Below are 19715 nucleotides of genomic sequence, written 5' to 3' on the forward strand. Positions count from 1 at the left end.
GAATGTGTGACGTCATAATTTTCCTACGGCAAACATACAGTGCTTATGGGTGTGTGTTAGAGTAGTAACCACGCCCATTTAGCAGCACTGTGTGAAGAAGATGTCTAGCTCCAGGATGGTCAACTTGTACCCGCTCTCTAACTACACCTTTGGAACCAAGGAGCCTATGTATGAGAAGGACAAGACTGTGGAGGCACGCTTCAACAGGATGAGAGAGGACTTTGAAACCATTGGAATGCGTCGCTCTGTGGAAGGAGTCCTACTAGTCCATGAGCATAACCTACCACACGTTCTACTCCTGCAGCTAGGTACGCGGGGGACAATAGTGCACGAAGCCTCTAGTGTATTTACGAAAAATCCCCCCTTCACTATAATTATATAATTATAGCTACCGTAATTGATGTAATTACAGCACCACTCTAATTATAAAATTTGAAATTTTCGCTCATTTGTTTATGTACATAGTCTCGCAAACAAATTTTTTTTGGCGCTGTAATTACGTCAGTTATGGTAATTAATTCATCATTTATTTTGTATGCAGGGACGACATTTTTCAAGCTGCCATGTGGAGAGTTAGCTCCTGGTGAGAGTGAGGAAGATGGCATGCTGAGGATTGTCAATGACACCCTCGGGCGAGAAGACGGCATCAAAACTGACTGGATGGTGGACGAGGTGGTGTCTAACTGGTGGCGACCTAACTTCGAGGCCCCCCAGTATCCTTACATAACCGCCCATTGCAGCCATCCCAAAGAACACAAGAAGTTGTTCCTCGTGACACTGCCAGAGAAGTGTCTGTTTTCTGTACCCAGGAACTACAAACTTGTAGCTGCCCCTTTGTTTGAGCTGTACGATAATTCAGCCGGCTATGGTCCAGTTATAGCTAGTCTACCTCAAGTTCTTAGCAGGTTTAATTTCATTTATATTTAACTTCTTTCTGTCATAGTGATCTGTGACAAGTATATTATGCTCTTTCTTTCTTGAACAACTGAATTGTAATATTGTATATATACAACAGGTAGTGAATTGAATTACAAAAAGATTTACATAAATAGAACAGTTTGAATTGCATGCATGTGGCATGCATGTAGATATTGTTATCAGAATTCGCTCCAGTCCTCCTCCCCCCAACCTTGTCCCTCCTGCAGTGAGAAAAACCACCGATATAAAAAATCAGTGCAGAATAAATCACCCACACCACACACAAACACACACCGCCCACACCACACCACATCACACACACACCTCGTTCTGAGGCTGGTACTGCAATGCTGACGTGAGGCCAGGTGTGACTGGCTCCTCACTGTGTGTAGAGCTCCTGCTGCCTAGTGGGGCCCCTACATTAGAGGAGGACTCATCTCCTGTGTGCTGTGTTGAGTTGGCCAAGGTGGGCACCATGTCTGCAAAGAAATCAGGCTCCTTTACAGAATAGATCCCTACAGTGTGTGTGTGTGTGTGGGTGTGAAGGGGAGGGGTGGTAAACACAGGCAATCACAATGATGGCTTACACAACGCAGTAGAACACTTTACATGATACAACCTTGTCACATCACTTGAATTTAAAACAAAAAGCAGAAATGCCACCTGAAGTGTAGAATAGTGTACAGAGCCTATAGCAGCTATAAGTGGTTGAAGCTTTGCATTTCAAGTGAAGTGAAAATGGCTGTATTACAATAATATAGGCATAATTATTCTCAACACATACACTGCTACAGTATTAGCAGCTACAGACACAGCTCGGTAGTCCACCCTCCCCCCACTCACTCTTAGCCTCCAGTCTGGCCAGGTCAGTCTCACTCAGTCGTCCCTTCATGGCATTCCTAAACCCAGCGGAGGATTCTCTAGACAACACCTGGGGGGACCTCCCTCCCTCAGAACTACCAGACAGCCCACTAGTGGGAGACCTCAGGTCAGAGGACGCTACTGACACTTGTGTACTTGAGGTGTTTGACCCAGTACGCTTCAGTTTCATACGTCCACTGTTTGAGGTAGTTCTTGGAGGGGGGGCTGGGTTGTTGGCTTCACTCTTCACACTGTCACCCCACACACCGCCCACGCTAGCTCCACTCCTCACACTATCACCGCCCACGCTAGCTCCACTATCGTCTCCAAAGTCCTCCCATTCTTCGCTGTCTTCGTCTTGTTCTTTGCGACCATTGTCTTGATCAGGCAACCAATCGTTTGGCTTGTTGGTTGATGCTTCCCAATCGTCTACTTCGTCATTTGGTACCTCCTCGTCATGACTGATACTTGGAGAATATTGTGAGTTATGATCCTCCACAGAGGGTGGGGCAGTGGGCGTGGTCTCGTCTGGTGTATCTGAATCGTGAGCTTTTCCAGCTAGCTTACCACCTGTACAGCGAAAAAATACACACACAATAAATTTATTTATTATGACGTACCTAGTTTGGGTTGACTTTGTCTCTGTCGTCTCAACTGCTCTTTCTTTAGTTTCATTTTTTGCTGCCTCTCCTCCCTTGACCCACGAGCTATTGACGGAGCGACATTTTGAGGCAGTGAGACAGATCCCACTGATAGGGGAGCATTCTGTACAGAGGGAAGGATTCACTTACAATAATTATATAGCCCACGCTTGTCCCGGAAAATTGACAATTTGGGCCCGAAATAAATCACTGATCTAAGCACACTATAATTATTGTAGCCCTATCAAACAGCTACTAAATATTTTGAAATCGGACGTTTGCAACACAAGTTATGGCCTCTCAAACTTCGACGAAAACAGCCCTGACTTCGAAATAAACATCCACTTAATAAGACTTTCGCTGGCACATTCAGCCCACTCGCGGGAGCCTAAGACTATCGCTGGCACATTCAGCCCACTCGCGGGAGCCTAAGACTATCGCTGGCACATTCAGCCCACTCGCGGGAGCCTAAGACTATCGCTGGCACATTCAGCCCACTCGCGGGAGCCTAAGACTATCGCTGGCACATTCAGCCTACTCGCGGGAGCCTAAGACTATCGCTGGCACATTCAGCCCACTCGCGGGAGCCTAAGACTATCGCTGGCGCATTCAGCCCACTCGCGGGAGCTTATTATGTACCCGCTTTTTTTCAGAAAATGAACAATTTGGGCCCAATAAATATAGTACTATGAAAGAGCTACTAAATGTATCTTTCAGCTTTGAAATCGGACATTCCTAACAGAAGTTATGGCCTCTGACAACACAGTCTAAGCTAGGAATGCAACCATCCTACACACACTCACCCTGGGCTTAGAATCAGTGAAGAGTTGATCACTACTGCGTCCGAGTACTGCCTCCGTACCCACCATAGGGACCAGGTCCCCCAGGGCATGCAGTGTGGCCTGCACCACCTCCACACGATGATCCTTCAGCCCCAGTAATACCTGCATCCATACGAGGGGGGGGATAAATTAGAATACAACGAATAGAGCCTCAAGATACCAAATACTGAACAAACATACTTTTAAAGAAAACAAGGAGAGAGGAGAGGGTATATAGTTATTGCTAGTACCTTGTATCGAAAATGGGTGTGGCTACAATAGTGAGTATCATGTGACGTACAGGTCTGACAGAATGCCACGTGTGTACTGTCTACTAGAGTTGCGTAGTCTTGTTATTATTATTAGGGATACTCCCATTATAGCGCTTCTTACCTCTGGCAGTATTGACTCCATGAGCTCATCTTGTGAGCAGACGGATGCAAAGCAACTGAGGTTCTCCAGTAGCACTGTCCTCACGTGAAGCTCTCGTGACTCAAAGAAGTTGAGCACCAGAGGGAGGACGTGATCGCTGTGTGTGTGTGTGTGGTGTGGTGTGTGGTGTGTGTGGTGTGTGTGGGGAGGGGTGTGTGTGTGTGGGGGTGGTGTGTAGTGTGGATGTGTGTGTGTGTGAGTGTGTGTGGATGTGTGTGTGTATGAGTGTGGGGGTGTGTGTGTGTGTGTATGTACAGAGCATTACTATCGTGCTCTCAGGGGATACACAATTCAACGATAGTTAAACTTCCTCTAAAACAAAGCACACAAATGTTTGCTCAATGTACTCACAGAAACAAGTCCTCTGGTAGTATGGGGCAGATCCTGTCTCTGTTGAATACCTTGGGTCGTGGGCTAGTATCAGTCACAGGACTCAGTAAGTGCTTCCACACACCATTCCTAGCTCCTTGCTCTCCCAGTACTAGAGGGGTCACTAGTAACGGCACGAGGTGTTCGGCCACAAAGAGTGGGGGTAGGGAGAACAGAGTAGCTGGTAGGGCTGCAAAGAACTGGTTCTTTTCTGGCGGGCTCTTGAGTGTGAGGTGACTCAGGAATTCAAATGCTTGACTGCCTTGATTCCTGCAAAAGGAGAAAAATTATTAAATGCCAGTAATTATTTTATTATCAGAGCTACCTCATCCACGCTTTATTGGCCACTTGTGAGGGGGTGGGTCTCTGGCAGGGGTCAGGGTTCAACATCTCGTCTTGTACATAGAGGAACAGGGAATCACCGACTTTATCTGCGAGGTCATAATTATAATCAGAGAGTTACAATTAGTCATTATTCGCGCCATCTAAGTACACAAGGCATACCGTCGAGATCAGCCTTGTCCACTGTGGCTAGGATGAGATGAGCAAAGGCCCATACGTCACGAGCGTGAGGGGGGTGTGGTGTAGTGGGTGTGGCTTCAGTGTTATCCTCGGGAGGGATGGCTTTCTTATAACGCAGTGGAGCCACAGCAGAAATGAACTGAAGTAATAAGTAGAGCATGAGTAAGAATTTTAATGGTTTACTGTATATGTACTTGGCAATCTGTTCAGCTTTTGAATTTATACAATGTGTATCCGGCGGGAACAAAAGATTTAGTGGTCAAAATGGAAGAATAATAGATACTGGCCAATATATCAGCTGCCAGAGACCTCACCTTATGGTCAATACGAGAGTGCTTGATAGCTAGCTCCAGTCCGCCCACCTTCCACTGACTATTACCAGTGCTTGCGTACACACACATCAGGCTCAGGTTGTTGTGTGACAGCCCTGCCTTTGTGTGGAGGAAGGTGAGCCCGTTAGCCAGCCCCCTCCACCCCATCACTACACACTCCAGACTAGCATCACTCAGCACATATAGCACCGGGAACACAGGCTCTGTTACCATGGTGATGGTATCCATGGAGACCTCCGAGCCAATGTATTTAAGAATGTTGGGATGTCTTAGCAGCCGTAGATGCTGAGTAAACAAAAAAAGAAAATAATAGCTATGAAAACAGGACACCCTTTTTTTCAGAAACGGACAATTTGGGCCTCGAAAGCAATCACTGATCTAAACACACCATATTGTAGCACTACCAAACAGCTACTAAACGCAACTTTTAGCTAAGAAATTGGACGTTCCTAACACAAGTTATGGACCATCAAAGTAAAGTACAGTATACTATAATTATTATTATAATTATCGTACAGAGTCAGCCAAACTATCAGTACATCCCACCCCCACTCACCTCCACTCCTGTCTTGCAGTAGATCCCTTCACTACCACTGCCCGGTGTCCTGCTGAACACACAGCAACCCTCCCCTACCTCATAGTCACCCTCAGCTTCAGTCTCCCCTCCTTCCTTGCCTGTCAACACCACACTCCACAGTGAACCATCTCCCTGGCTCTGTATAGTCTCCCCTGACACCTCTCTGCTCTCTTCACTACCCATCTTAGGTTGACATGTGTGTACTGTACATAGTCATGTAAACAATGCTCTGATAGGTGTAGCCAGCCCCTCCCCCTTTCTTGGAAGACAGACCACGCCTATTTACTGATGTTTTGATATTACTTTTGAGTGTTCCGAAAGTACTGAACACGCGATACGCCCCCACATTTATATTGTACATGCGCGTATAATTATAAGGATGCGGAACTTAGAGGAACTGTACAGTACTCTTAGTTTTATCACAACCAAAGAATTTCAATGGCAGAAAAGAAGAACCAATTGTTTATACTCTCACTGAGTCTTCTCCTCTGTGTGTGCAGATATGGCTGGTGTACAGATCCCTCCTCAGCCTCTCCCCCAGCTCCACCGGCTGGTCATATGCAGCCATTGGGTTCTCACATGGAACCAAAGCCTGTGCTAAGAATCAACCACATGCTCACACCGCAAGAGTTCCAGGAGAAATACGTAGTACCAAAGAAACCTGTTATCTTCGAAGGTTTGATGAGCAATCTGGACGTCATTAAAAACTGGCAAAGTGATGATTATTTGAGGTAATTAAATAGATCAGTATTAATACTAGCTATCAATAATGGAAGAGTTGCATTATAGAATTAATTGTTTGCTACAGGTGTGTATTTGTTATTGTTTTCTAGGACACATTTTGGCAACGATTTGATGGGAATGGAGCAGAAAAAAAAAGAGAACAGATCACTGTACGGCTTGGAGATACCTATGGCAGAATTCTTGGATGTAAGTACATTGTCAGCATCTTTGATAATGTACAGAAAGCATCCATAGAGTTATGCAAGTGTGCATGTATTCACTTCCACCCACAACCGCCACAAGATGCCTACACAAAGAAGCTAGACAGATGGAAGCATCAGTAGCTACATGTTATGAAACAGAATACTACAATTTATAAACAAATGGTTGTTTTCTTTCTATATGTATGCAGAAGTACAACAATTCAGATATCTACATGGTGTCTGATCCGTCCCCGGGTATGTACAATGAATGGCAGCTGCCTCGATTCTTGCTCTGTGGGGGATTCACTGACCATCTCTCTATGATCCTGTTGTGGTTCAGCAGTGGGGGTACAAAGTCCGTAGTGCATACAGACACGATTGAGAATCTGCACTGTTTAATCAGTGGTACAAAGAAGTTTGTTATGATTAAGCCACAATTTGCGGATCTTATTGGACCAGAGCACAAAAAGAAAGGATTCTATGATATTGATGTGGACAGTGTGAACATGACAACCTACCCTAACCTGGCTAAGATCCCATGGCACCTGGCCGTCCTCAGCCCTGGAGATTGTCTGTACCTCCCATTCATGTGGATACATCATGTGAGACAATTAACCTCAAGTTATATTACCTCATTTATTGCTTATTTTTATAGGTGGATTCTGAAGGCAGGAACATGGGGCTGAATGTATGGTGGAATTTGTTTGAGTGAGTGCAATAGTTCTACAACTAAGAGCTTATGACATAGTGACCTGTACTGCAACAGTTTTAATGCTGAGAGCTGCCCGTCAGATGCAAGTGAGCTTCCAGAGTTTGCTCCACTGAGTAACTACGAGCTTGAGACAGTGATGGACCTCAAGTACGCACACTGCTAAACAACGATAATGCTAAAATTGCCTATCATTAATTGTGCAGGAAAATGTTAAATGCGGCAAAACAAAACGATGGAAGTGTGCACGCAGAAGACTTGCTGACACCTGTAAGTTATGTTCGTGAATGTACATTATTTGTGAGTTTATGCTTTAAATACCATACACAGATGTTGTTAGCGGAAGGAATGAAACTGGGTCATATGTTTGCAGTAAGTACGCATGCATGGCTGCATGTGTCTTTATACAGTGTGTACACTAGCTGTTTTGATATTTACATAGCTACTGGAAGACATAAAGCCTGGATGCGATGGAGTACTGTCAAACATCGACGAGTTGCCACGGGAAAGCCTGAGAAGTGGAGCTCTGTTCATGCACGACTTGTTCAACTCCCACGCCAACTCAGAGGATAATCTAGAGCCCCTCAACGATGATTCACTTGAGGAGGAGGAGGAGGAGCACCAAAACAGAGATGAACTATAGACAATATTATTTTTAGCAATTCTTACTGTGATATAGGTTATACATGATGTGTAGAATGCATGTTGCATGTGTTTGATTTTACATGCAAAATAATTATAGGGAAAGAAAAATTTATATGGCCGAAAATTGCGAATTTCGTTTTAATTAGAGTTGCTTTTGCCGGCATGCATTAATTGATTACAGAATCAATTAATGCATGCCGGCAAAAGCAACTAGAAACGCCCAGCACAAAAGGTGATGGCCCCGCCCATATCCCTCCCCTCACACTTATCATATTCAGGTCAAAGTTCCATAGCACATGAAACGAATTGAAGTGATATAAATACTCATAGCATGCAACTCCAGGTATCCTTGTTGCCTTTATGCAACCTACTGCCTTTATGCAGTCTGCCGCCCGTATGCATGCAGCCGGGGGCGGTCTGGTCAACCACTTTGTTTTTTACTTGTACAGAATCTTAATTGTCGGTGTGTATGTGCAAGCAATATCACATAGAGCATATACCATAGATACGGTGGCTCAGTATACACGCTAATGAATCTGACATTGGGGTTAAGTATATGAAATCTCCCACTGTATATATACCTCAATCTCCCCCCTATATAGTTCTAGGACATGCATGGTACAGTACAGTTTAAATCAAATCCATGCCGATTAAAACACGTATTTTAATCGGCCTGGATTAACGATAACAAGTATTTATAAAACTTCGGAGGAATTTCTCCGAAATACAAGCTGTTTAATATTTTATATATACACAACCATGCATGTTAAGATGTCGTTGTAAATACATGCTATAGTGTTCACATAACATGTACATGTCGTTGTAAATACACGCTATAGTGTTCACATAACATGTACATGTCGTTGTAAATACACACAAGTGTTCACATAACATGTACATGTCGTTGTAAATACACACAAGTGTTCACTGAACATGTACATGTCGTTGTATAGTACAACACAAAGTACAAGAGTTCCCACCACAGCATCTTCTTGCTAAGAATTATTACCAGAGCCAAATAGCCATAGTGTAATCAGCCTGTCTCTGTTCAGTGTAATGGTATATGGGTACAACTGTAACTTCTTCGGAACATCCGGTCAATAGCAAAAATTAGTATATAAAAAAGTCCACATATAAAATATAGCATATGAATTACATCAACTTTGTATTGATTGCCTGGTCAATTGAAGAAGGTTCGAGTGTTCAAAATGAGCAAGGCAGTTGTTATCTCTCTGCTATTACTTGCCTGTGTGCGTTTCTTGGCAGCTAACGAAGGTACTTATCGTGACTGTTGCATGTGATCACCTAAATAACATTGTACGTCTTTTTACAGCTACTTGCAAGGTTATCCAGGGAAAGCTGCAGGAGCTCAAGTCGTCAGTTGATTCTCTCTGTGGAGAGGTGAATGCATCCTTGCCCCCCACCCCAATTCGAAACACCTGGACCTCTGTTCCTAAAACCAATGTTGCATTTAACAATCTTCATCAAGCAGCAACCTTCTCTTACATTATTCCAAGTGTCATACCATCAGATGCGAACAATATTCTGATTTTAGCATTTTCTGGACTTGGCCCACCAAAAAATGGACTAACAATCGCTGAAGGGGATATCATTATTTTCACCCAAGATGGAAGCAATGAACATGAGCAGTATATTATGCATTTGGCTGGCGGCATGGATAGGTACTTGGAGGGCAGATACTGAAAACATGTGGTTCCCCATGCCAGCTAACCGCAGGATCTACATAACCCTGCCAGTGAGTATGGCAAATGATGGTGGATTCTATCTTTATGCAATAGGCTATATTATACTGAAGGTACTCATCTTGTATATCAGTACATTAGGATTTAGATATAGAGCCATGTTACGAATAGTATAATTCTACTATAACATATAGATCTACTTATCATTATATAATATTATTGTGTTGTGAAAAGCAAACATTGCTTGAGAGAAGTATACATGTCAATTGTCCCTTATATCCTATATACATGACCATGCATGTAGTGACATAATTATGGAAATGTTCACAGTACATGTGCATTACTTGGGCGTGGCTCGACAGTCCTCTGATGGGTGTTCGGGTTGCAAGCCTATCTGGGATTTGTTTTAGTGCTACTATAGTGGCACCCTATCAAATTGCAGCATTTTTCACGTGCTTGGTTACACTTCCATTTGCATCTAGTTGCGAAATCGTATGCAGTATGCTATGGTTTGTCACATCATCATGTCAGTTAACACTCACTTGAGAATAATAATATTCATAGCAGTGTTACATAATGCATCAGAACAAATCCCAAATAAGCTTGCAACCTGACCTCCCGTCAGGGACAGTCAAGCCACGCCCAACTACATGTACATGTCGTTGTGTAAACACAAAAGTACAAGACTTCCCACAGCATCTAATTGCTAATATTACCACAGCCAAACTATAGCGTAATCAACCTGTCTCTGTTCAGTGTAATGGTGTATGGGTGCAACTTTCACTTCGAACATCCGGTCAATACTTATAATTATACTCAAAAGCAAAGCATGATTGCCTATAAAAAGAGAATGAAGTGGAGTACACACATAACACAGTTGCTGATCAATGATTCGCTTGTCAGACATGAGTTACCAGACTGCCACTTCTCTCCTCCTGGTCACAGCTTTGTACCTGACCCTCTCCTCTGCAACTAATGAAAGTGAGCCAATCAATTGCAGCACAATAATTAATGTCACTAACACACACATGTATCTAATATTAAGTTCATGCAGCAATGTTCAAGAGAAGCTCAATGGACTGAAAGAAGCAGTGGAGGCTCTGTGTGAAGGCACCAGTGTGTCCATCCCTACTGTCCAAAACACTTGGACCTCTGTGCCCATCACTAGCATCGCCTACGACACCCTAATACTTTATCTTTCGTCATCCCAAGTGTCATCCCATCAACTGCAAAGAATGTACTCATCTATACTTCAATGCATTGCGGAACTGCTCACGGTTTCATCACCCTCCACCTCAAAGTATTTACTCAGGAAGGGAGTAACAAGCGTTTCGAAAAGTACCTCTACATGTTAACCTTTCATCAACTTGCTTATAACACCAACTCTGACAACATGTGGTTCCCCATGCCCTCCAATCGCAGGATCTACATGACAGTGAACAAGGACGTTGGAGCCAATTGTGGAGCTCAGCTCTATGCAATAGGATATAACTAATCAGGAAATGAACTGTATGGTGACTGTATTAAGTTCTTGCGATTATAAATTAATACAAATAATGTTTCAATAATCAGTCAGTCATGCCAATGTGAACATAGTAATCGGTTTTGGTGCATGTTTCCAACTAGTATACTGTCTACATTATTTTACATGACCATGTAAATACACGCAAGTATATTCACTGAACATGTACATGTCGTTGTAGTACAACACAAATTACAAGACCTATACCACAGCATCTGTTTGTTACCACGGCTAAACAGCCATAGCGTAATCAACCTGTCTCTTCAGTATAATGGGATACGAATATACAACTTTCATCTCTTTAGGAACATCCGGTCAACATAGTATATAAAGTCCACAACATATATCCTAGCTGCTTGTACATCAACTTTATATTGATTGTCTGATCAATTGAAGAGTATAAGGTTGAGTGTTCAAAATGAGCAAGGCAGTTGTTATCTCTCTGCTATTATTTGCCTGTGTGCGTTTCTTGACAGCTAACGAAGGTACTTATCATGACTGTTGCATGTGATCACCTAAATAACATTGTGCGACTTAATTGTTTGCAGCTACTTGCAAGGTTATCCAGGGAAAGCTGCAGGAGCTCAAGTCGTCAGTTGATTCTCTTTGTGGAGAGGTGAATGCATCCTTGCCCCCCACCCCAATTAATTCGAAACACCTGGACCTCTGTTCCTAAAACCAATGTTGCATATAACAATCTTAATCAAGCAGCAACCTTCTCTTATATTATTCCAAGTGTCATACCATCAGATGCGAAAAATATTCTTATTTTAGCATTTTCTGGACTTGGCCCACCAAAAATGGACTACATGGCGTTGGAGGAGATGTTATAATTTTCACCCAAGATGGAAGCAATCAACACTATGAGCAGTATATGCATTTGATAGCATGGAAAGGTACTTGGAGGTCACAGACTGACAACATGTGGTTCCCCATGCCAGCTAACCGCAGGATCTACATAACCCTGCCAGTGAGTATGGCAAATGATGGTGGATTCTATCTTTATGCAATAGGCTATAACTGAAGGTATATATACTCATCTTGTAAATCAGTAAACATTTACAATTTACATGGATTTAGATAGAGCCATGCATGTTATGAACAATATAGCTATAGTATATACTTCTACTGCTTATAATTCTGGAAAACACTTAAGAGAACTGTGGATGTTAATTGTCTCTTACGTGACCATGTAGTGACTTGGAAGTGTTCACTGAACATGTACAGGTCGTTGTAGTAAACACAAGAGTACAAGACTTCCAACAGCATCTACTTGCTAATATTACCACAGCCAAACTATAGCGTAATCAACCTGTCTCTGTTCAGTGTAGTGGTGTATGGGTGTAACTTTCACTTCGTTCGGGAACATCCGGTCAATACTTATAATTATACTCAAAAGCAAAGCATGATTGCCTATAAAAAGGGAATGAAGTGGAGTACACACATAACACAGTTGCTGATAAATGATTCGCTTGTCAGACATGAGTTACCAGACTGCCACTTCTCTCCTCCTGGTCACAGCTTTGTACCTGACCCTCTCCTCTGCAACTAATGAAAGTGAGCCAATCAATTGCAGCACAATAATTAATGTCACTAACACACATGTGTCTAATATTAGGTTCATGCAGCAATGTTCAAGAGAAGCTCAATGGACTGAAAGAAGCAGTGGAGGCTCTGTGTGAAGGCACCAGTGTGGCCATCCCTACTGTCCGAAACACCTGGACCTCTGTGCCCATCACTAGCATCGGAAGTACAAACCTACGACACCCTAATACTTTCTCTTTCGTTATCCCTAGTGTCATCCCATCAGCTGCAAAGAATGTACTCATCTATGCTTTAATGCATTGCGGAACTGCTCACGGTAGCATCACCCTCCACCTCAAAGTATTTACTCAGGATGGGAGTAACAAGCGTTTCGAAAAGTACCTCTACATGTTAACTTATAAGCAACCTGCTTTCAACACCAACTCTGACAACATGTGGTTCCCCATGCCTATCAATCGCAGGATCTACATGACAGTGGACAGGGACGTTGGAGCCAATTGTGGAGCTCAGCTCTATGCAATAGGATATAACTAATCAGGAAATGAACTGGTGACTGTATTAAGTTCTTGCGATTATAAATTGATACAAATAATGTTTCAATAATCAGTCAGTCATGCCAATGTGAACAAAGTAATCGGTTTTGGTGCATGTTTCCAACTAGTATACTGTCTACAATATTTTACATGACCATGTAAATACACGCAAGTATATTCACTGAACATGTACATGTCGTTGTAGTACAACACAAACAACAAGACTTCCCATAGCACCTGTTTGTTGCCACAGCTAAACAGCCATAGCGTAATCAACCTGTCTCTTCAGTATAATGGTATACGAATATACAACTTTCATCTCTTCAGGAACATCCGGTCAACATAGTATATAAAGTCCACAACATATACCCTAGCTGCATGCACATCAACTTTATATTGATTGTCTGATCAATTGAAGAGTATAAGATTGAGTGTTCAAAATGAGCAAGGCAGTTGTTATCTCTCTGCTATTGCTTGCCTGTGTGCGTTTCTTGACAGCTAACGAAGGTACTTATCATGACTGTTGCATGTGATCACCTAAATAATATTGTACGACTTGTTTACAGCTACTTGCAATGCTAGGTTATCCAGGGAAAGCTGCAGGAGCTCAAGTCGTCAGTCGATTCTCTTTGTGGAGACGTGATTGCCACCTTGCCCCCCCACCCCAATTCGAAACACCTGGACTTCTGTTCCTAAAACCAATGTTGCATTTAACAATCTTCATCAAGCAGCAACCTTCTCTTACATTATTCCAAGTGTTATACCATCAGAAGCGAAAAATATTCTGATTTTTGCACATGCTTCACTCGGGCCACCAAAAAATGGACTACATGGCATTGGAGGAGATGTTATAATTTTCACCCAAGATGGAAGCAATGAACACTATGAGCAGTATATGCGTTTGACGGCATGGAAAGGTCTTTGGAGGGCACAGACTGAAAACATGTGGTTCCCCATGCCAGCTAATCGCAGGATCTATATAACCCTGCCAGTGAGTATGGCAAATGAAGGTGGATTCTATCTTTATGCAATAGGCTATAACTGAAGGTATATACTCATCTTGTAAATCAGTAAACATTTACAATTTACATGGATTTAGATAGAGCCATGCATGTTATGAACAATATAGTTATAGTATATACTTCTACTGCTTATAATTCTGGAAAACACTTAAGAGAACTGTGGATGTTAATTGTCTCTTACGTGACCATGTAGTGACATGGAAGTGTTCACTGAACATGTACATGTCGTTGTAGTAAACACAAAGTACAAGACTTCCCACAGCATCTACTTGCTAATATTACCACAGCCAAACTATAGCGTAATCAACCTGTCTCTGTTCAGTGTAATGGTGCATGGGTGCAACTTTTACTTCGTTCAGGAACATCCGGTCAATACTTATAATTATACTCAAAAGCAAAGCATGATTGCCTATAAAAAGGGAATGAAGTGGAGTACACACATAACACAGTTGCTGATAAATGATTCGCTTGTCAGACATGAGTTACCAGACTGCCACTTCTCTCCTCCTGGTCACAGCTTTGTACCTGACCCTCTCCTCTGCAACTAATGAAAGTGAGCCAATCAATTGCAGCACAATATAATTACTGTCACTAACACACATGTATCTAATATTAGGTTCATGCAGCAATGTTCAAGAGAAGCTCAATGGACTGAAAGAAGCAGTGGAGGCTCTGTGTGAAGGCACCAGTGTGGCCATCCCTACTGTCCGAAACACCTGGACCTCTGTGCCCATCACTAGCATCGGAGGTACTGACCTACGACACCCTAATACTTTCTCTTTCGTTATCCCAAGTGTCATCCCATCAACTGCAAAGAATGTGCTCATTTATGCTGTAATGCATTGCGGACATGCTAACGTTTACATCGCCCTCCACCTCAAAATATTTACTCAGGACGGGAGTAACAAGCGTTTTGAAAAATACCTCTACATGTTAACTTATAATCAGGTTGCCTTCAACACCAACTCTGACAACATGTGGTTCCCCATGCCCTCCAATCGTAGGATCTACATGACAGTGGACAGGGACCTTGGTACCAATTGCAAAGCTCAGCTCTATGCAATTGGATACAATTAATCAGGAAAATAATGTGAAGAAACCTTGAACTGCTGTATAATTATAGAACTATAGTACACTATGTTCTTGCCATTTTGCTATAATTAGACATAATAATTAGACAACTCAGTGATCAGTCAGTCAGTGCACATGCATAATACACACAGTGAATTAACAACCAAAATTACATTTGCATGACCATCATGTCAATAAACGAGTACATACACGCAAGTATTCACTGAACATGTACATGTTGTTGTAGTACAATACAAACTACAAGACCTATACCACAACATCTACTCTTACTAAACAGCCATAGCGTTCACCTGTCTCTGTTCAGTGTAATGGTGTATGGGTACAACTTTCACTTCTTCGGGAACATCCGGTCAATATAATCAAAAGCAAAACACGCCTATAAAAAGGGAATGAAGTGGAGTACACACATAACACAGTTGCTGATAAATGACTCGCTTGTCAGACATGAGTTACCAGACTGCCACTTCTCTCCTCCTGGTCACAGCTTTGTACCTGACCCTCTCCTCTGCAACTAATGAAAGTGAGCCAATCAATTGCAGCACAATAATTAATGTCACTAACACACATGTGTCTAATATTAGGTTCAGGCAGTAATGTTCAAGAGAAGCTCAATGGACTGAAAGAAGCAGTGGAGGCTCTGTGTGAAGGCACCAGTGTGTCCATCCCTACTGTCCGAAACACCTGGACCTCTGTGCCCATCACTAGCATCGGAAGTACTAACCTACGACACACTAATACTTTCTCTTTCGTTATCCCAAGTGTCATCCCATCAGCTGCAAAGAATGTGCTCATCTATGCTTTAATGCATTGCAGAACTGCTAATCGTGGCACCGAGCTCCACCTCAAGGTATTTACTCAGGACGGGAGTAACAAGCGTTTCGAAAAGTACCTCTACATGTTCAGTTGGAATCAGAATGCCATCAACACCAACTCTGACAACATGTGGTTCCCCATGCCTATCAATCGTAGGATCTACATAACAGTGGACAGAGACGTTGGTACCAATTGTAGAGCTGATCTCTTTGCAATTGGATATAACTAATCAGGAAATGAAGAAACTGGTGACTGTATTAAGAGTATAATTATTATCTATAATTATTACACTGTAAAAAAAAAAGTGCAGTGAGCACACTAAAACCGTCGCATATAGCACACTTTTTCAAATATGCGACGGTTTTAGTGTGTCCACCGCACTTTTTTTCAATCATTTTTTACAGTGTACCACAAAATATTAATCGTTCAGTCCATGATCAGTCAGTCAGTTAGTCAGTGCAGTACTCATTTAATTACATTGCATTGAAAAACTTTGCTGCATGTTTCCAAAGCCGGGAAAATTAATTTGCATGACCATGTAATAACATGTAAATACATGCAAATATTCACTGAACATGTACATGTTGTATAGTGCACACCAAGTACAAGACTTCCCGCAGCATCTACTTGCTAATAATTATTACCACAGCCAAACAACTATAGCGTATTATCAACCTGTCTCTGTTAAAATGGTATGGGTACAACTTTCACCTTTTTTGAACATCCGGTCAACAGCAAATCTTCCCTCCTCAAAAGCAGGATTGGGCTATAAAAAGAAGAGAATGAAGTGGAGCACGTAACACATTTGCTGATAATGACTCACTTGTCAGACATGAGTTACCAGACTGCCACTTCTCTCCTCCTGGTCACAGCTTTGTACCTGACCCTCTCCTCGCAACTGATGAAAGTGAGCCAATCAATTGCAGCACAATAATTACTGTCACTAACACACATGTATCTAATATTAGGTTCATGCAGCAATGTTCAAGAGAAGCTCAATGGACTGAAAGAAGCAGTGGAGGCTCTGTGTGAAGGTACCAGTGTGTCCATCCCTACTGTCCGAAACACCTGGACCTCTGTACCCATCACTAGCATCGGAGGTACTAACCTACGACACCCTAATACTTTCTCGTTCGTTATCCCAAGTGTCATCCCATCAACTGCAAAGAATGTGCTCATTTATGCCTTCGTAGGCTGCGGACAAGCTAACGTTGGCACCACCCTCCACCTCAAAGTATTTACTCAGGACGGGAGTAACAAGCGTTTTACCTCTACATGTTAACTTGGAATCAAAATGCCATCAACACCAACTCTGACAACATGTGGTTCCCCATGCCTATCAATCGGAGGATCTACATTACAGTGGACAGGGACCTTGGTACCAATTGTCATTCCGCACTCTTTGCAATTGGATACAACTAGTCATGAAATGAACTGTATATGGTGACTGCATTAGAATAAAGCGCTTGCGATTATTATTATCAATAGTCAGTCAGTCAATGCCAGTGTGAACAAAATAATCGGCTTGGTGCATGTTTCCGAACTGTCTACATTATTTTACATGACGATGTAGTGACATGGAAGTGTTCATTAACATGTACATGTCGTTGTAGTAAACACAAGAGTACAAGACTTCCCAATAGCATCTATACTTGCTAATAATTATTACCACAGCTAAACAGCTATAGCGTAATCAACCTGTCTCTGTTCAGTGTAATGGTGTATGGGTACAACTTCACTTCTTCAGGAACATCCGGTCATGCAATAGAAAACCTTTCCTTATACTCATAAGCAAAACATGATTGCCTATAAAAGGGAATGAAGTGGAACACACACAAAACACATTCGCTGATCAATGACTCGCTTGTCAGACATGAGTTACCAGACTGCCACTTCTCTCCTCCTGGTCACAGCTTTGTACCTGACCCTCTCCTCTGCAACTAATGAAAGTGAGCCAATCAATTGCAGCAAAATTTTTAATGTCACTAACACACATGTGTCTAATATTAGGTTCATGCAGCAATGTTCAAGAGAAGCTCAATGGACTGAAAGAAGCAGTGGAGGCTCTGTGTGAAGGCACCAGTGTGGCCATCCCTACTGTCCGAAACACCTGGACCTCTGTACCCATCACTAGCATCGGAAGTACTAACCTACGACACCCTAATACTTTCTCTTTCGTCATCCCAAGTGTCATCCCATCAGCTGCAAAGAATGTGCTCATCTATGCCATCCTAAGTAGTGGAGGTGCTAATATTGGCATCACCCTCCACCTCAAAGTATTTACTCAGGACGGGAGTAATAAACGTTTTGAAAAGTACCTCTACTTATTATCGTACTATCAAAATGCTGTCAACACCAACTCTGACAACATGTGGTTCCCCATGCCCTCCAATCGTAGGATCTACATGACAGTGGACAGGGACGTTGGAGCCCATTGTGGAGCTCAGCTCTTTGCAATTGGATACAACTAGATCTAGCCAGTAAATGAAGAAACCGTGAACTATTAAATAATTATCTCAGCTAGTGTATAACATTGGAGTATCTACCTTTAAGGTATCCTTAGTTTAATTAACTGTTACGGACATTGAGCTGAGGACTTTGAATCTGTGGCGTCTGCGGTATCCTACTAGGCGCATGCGCAATACAAAAAATAAAATTATACCTGGGCGTGGCTTGTAGGCTAGGGCCTAGGGGTGTGTCAACAACAACAAAATTAAAGTCATGAGCCATCTTTCAGAAGTTGTTCTGTGTGAGATCTTCTCCTATCTGTCAGTGAGGGACCTGTGTGCCTGCTGTTGTGTGTGTGTGAGATGGGCAGGCGTACTCTATCCTAGCAGTCATTTCTGGGAGGAGAGGTTGAGCATTGAAACACCAGACGAGTTTCAAGAAGATCCTCTCATACGAAACCTAGTCACAGCTAAAGACAAACTGTCAGCCTATCAAAACAGTTGGAGTTCTGTACACCACTCAGACAATATCTACATAAAGCCAAACAAAGTGACAATTCATCGAAATCCAGTGGCACAAGTTTCGGACATAGCTCGTGGGAGAAGAGGCTGTTCCAGTGGACAACATTATTGGACAGTAGTTTGGCATGGCCCAAAGTTTGGGTCGAGTGCAGTTGTTGGTTTGGCCACGCATAACGTTGAGCTCAAGCGTAATGGCTACCATCCGTTGTTGGGTATGACAGGGGATTCGTGGGGTTGGGATCTGTCGAAGGATGTACTGAGACATGACGGAAAAGAGTATGAACAGTATCCTAGGGAAGGAGCAGGAGTTAAGGTGGGCGGGGGCCGGGGGGGGATGTTGATATAATGTCATTAATTTTATTGAATTGTTGTACTGAATTGGATCAAAATTATGCATTTTTTTATTATTGTAGGTGGCTCTGAAGCAAGCGATTGGACTTATTGTAGACATGGACAATAGAACTCTAGCGTTTGATGTTGATGGCAAATACTTAGGAGTTGCATTTAGAGATCTGCCTGAAGTGGAACTGTTTCCAGCCATCTCTGTTGTGTATGGGAACACAGAGGTCTCACTCATCTACCATGGCCATCCTCTAGCGGGATAACTGACTCACTGTGTGTTTGTGTGTGTAGTAGTTTGTGTAACAAATTAATACATTTTAGTATAATAGTGAATAGTCCAGAGGTAATTTGAAAAAGGAATCAATATTTAGTTTTGAAGTAGTAGGTGATACCAGTATAGCTTCGACTTGATCATTGTCGG

General features: G+C 42.5%; 6 protein-coding genes across 7 annotated transcripts; 5 read left to right on the plus strand and 1 right to left on the minus strand.

The window, feature by feature from the left end:
* Positions 1-50: 50 nt before the first annotated feature.
* Positions 51-1054, plus strand: LOC135342778 (cleavage and polyadenylation specificity factor subunit 5-like). The gene is made up of 2 exons (XM_064539638.1): positions 51-308; positions 542-1054. Exons 1-2 carry the CDS (start codon positions 101-103, stop codon positions 925-927), a joined length of 594 nt encoding a protein of 197 aa, XP_064395708.1. The 5' UTR covers positions 51-100; the 3' UTR covers positions 928-1054.
* Positions 987-5715, minus strand: LOC135342612 (protein-associating with the carboxyl-terminal domain of ezrin-like). The gene is made up of 11 exons (XM_064539394.1): positions 5453-5715; positions 4879-5181; positions 4547-4703; positions 4368-4473; positions 4025-4312; positions 3635-3770; positions 3224-3364; positions 2400-2544; positions 1762-2349; positions 1243-1433; positions 987-1139 (listed from the first exon to the last, which is right to left on the minus strand). The coding sequence occupies exons 1-11, from the start codon at positions 5654-5656 to the stop codon at positions 1098-1100; spliced, it is 2301 nt and encodes a 766-aa protein (XP_064395464.1). The 5' UTR covers positions 5657-5715; the 3' UTR covers positions 987-1097.
* A 131-nt stretch (positions 5716-5846) lies between these two features.
* LOC135342704 (lysine-specific demethylase 8-like) lies at positions 5847-7877 on the plus strand. The gene is made up of 8 exons (XM_064539527.1): positions 5847-6204; positions 6307-6403; positions 6609-7001; positions 7055-7107; positions 7166-7258; positions 7315-7378; positions 7439-7480; positions 7551-7877. Exons 1-8 carry the CDS (start codon positions 5912-5914, stop codon positions 7749-7751), a joined length of 1236 nt encoding a protein of 411 aa, XP_064395597.1. The 5' UTR covers positions 5847-5911; the 3' UTR covers positions 7752-7877.
* Positions 7878-10119: 2242 nt separating this feature from the next.
* LOC135342785 (uncharacterized) lies at positions 10120-13143 on the plus strand. Of its 2 annotated transcripts, none has more exons than XM_064539647.1 (4): positions 10120-10437; positions 10502-11463; positions 11527-12526; positions 12597-13143. In XM_064539647.1, exons 3-4 carry the CDS (start codon positions 12442-12444, stop codon positions 13055-13057), a joined length of 546 nt encoding a protein of 181 aa, XP_064395717.1. In that variant the 5' UTR covers positions 10120-10437; positions 10502-11463; positions 11527-12441; the 3' UTR covers positions 13058-13143. The 2 variants fall into 2 exon arrangements, with proteins under 2 accessions (XP_064395717.1, XP_064395716.1); XM_064539646.1 differs by having other exon boundaries at positions 10295-10437; positions 11527-12535.
* A 1128-nt stretch (positions 13144-14271) lies between these two features.
* On the plus strand, positions 14272-17489 carry LOC135342784 (uncharacterized). The gene is made up of 5 exons (XM_064539644.1): positions 14272-14631; positions 14695-15690; positions 15752-16890; positions 16952-17083; positions 17177-17489. The coding sequence occupies exons 1-2, from the start codon at positions 14538-14540 to the stop codon at positions 15153-15155; spliced, it is 555 nt and encodes a 184-aa protein (XP_064395714.1). The 5' UTR covers positions 14272-14537; the 3' UTR covers positions 15156-15690; positions 15752-16890; positions 16952-17083; positions 17177-17489.
* A 1103-nt stretch (positions 17490-18592) lies between these two features.
* On the plus strand, positions 18593-19629 carry LOC135342761 (F-box/SPRY domain-containing protein 1-like). The gene is made up of 2 exons (XM_064539611.1): positions 18593-19265; positions 19366-19629. The coding sequence occupies exons 1-2, from the start codon at positions 18705-18707 to the stop codon at positions 19555-19557; spliced, it is 753 nt and encodes a 250-aa protein (XP_064395681.1). The 5' UTR covers positions 18593-18704; the 3' UTR covers positions 19558-19629.
* The last annotated feature ends 86 nt before the right edge of the window (positions 19630-19715 follow it).

The sequence above is a fragment of the Halichondria panicea genome, chromosome 10 (assembly GCF_963675165.1).
Source record: "Halichondria panicea chromosome 10, odHalPani1.1, whole genome shotgun sequence".
Lineage (NCBI taxonomy): Eukaryota > Metazoa > Porifera > Demospongiae > Suberitida > Halichondriidae > Halichondria > Halichondria panicea.

Excerpts from the sequence above, each read along its gene's own strand:
- LOC135342704 (XM_064539527.1), top strand. The coding sequence starts at position 5,912 with ATGGCAGAAAAGAAGAACCAATTGTTTATACTCTCACTGAGTCTTCTC. Across the intron at positions 7,259-7,314 it reads GAGACAGTGATGGACCTCAA|GAAAATGTTAAATGCGGCAA; the intron begins GTACGCACACTG and ends TTAATTGTGCAG. Across the intron at positions 7,379-7,438 it reads CAGAAGACTTGCTGACACCT|ATGTTGTTAGCGGAAGGAAT; the intron begins GTAAGTTATGTT and ends TACCATACACAG.
- LOC135342785 (XM_064539646.1), top strand. The coding sequence starts at position 12,442 with ATGATTCGCTTGTCAGACATGAGTTACCAGACTGCCACTTCTCTCCTC. Across the intron at positions 12,536-12,596 it reads CTCCTCTGCAACTAATGAAA|GTTCATGCAGCAATGTTCAA; the intron begins GTGAGCCAATCA and ends GTCTAATATTAG.
- LOC135342612 (XM_064539394.1), bottom strand. The coding sequence starts at position 5,656 with ATGGGTAGTGAAGAGAGCAGAGAGGTGTCAGGGGAGACTATACAGAGC. Across the intron at positions 4,704-4,878 it reads ACTCTCGTATTGACCATAAG|TTCATTTCTGCTGTGGCTCC; the intron begins GTGAGGTCTCTG and ends TTATTACTTCAG. Across the intron at positions 4,474-4,546 it reads GGACAAGGCTGATCTCGACG|ATAAAGTCGGTGATTCCCTG; the intron begins GTATGCCTTGTG and ends ATGACCTCGCAG.
- LOC135342761 (XM_064539611.1), top strand. The coding sequence starts at position 18,705 with ATGAGCCATCTTTCAGAAGTTGTTCTGTGTGAGATCTTCTCCTATCTG. Across the intron at positions 19,266-19,365 it reads GGGAAGGAGCAGGAGTTAAG|GTGGCTCTGAAGCAAGCGAT; the intron begins GTGGGCGGGGGC and ends TTATTATTGTAG.
- LOC135342784 (XM_064539644.1), top strand. The coding sequence starts at position 14,538 with ATGATTCGCTTGTCAGACATGAGTTACCAGACTGCCACTTCTCTCCTC. Across the intron at positions 14,632-14,694 it reads CTCCTCTGCAACTAATGAAA|GTTCATGCAGCAATGTTCAA; the intron begins GTGAGCCAATCA and ends ATCTAATATTAG.
- LOC135342778 (XM_064539638.1), top strand. The coding sequence starts at position 101 with ATGTCTAGCTCCAGGATGGTCAACTTGTACCCGCTCTCTAACTACACC. Across the intron at positions 309-541 it reads CGTTCTACTCCTGCAGCTAG|GGACGACATTTTTCAAGCTG; the intron begins GTACGCGGGGGA and ends TTTTGTATGCAG.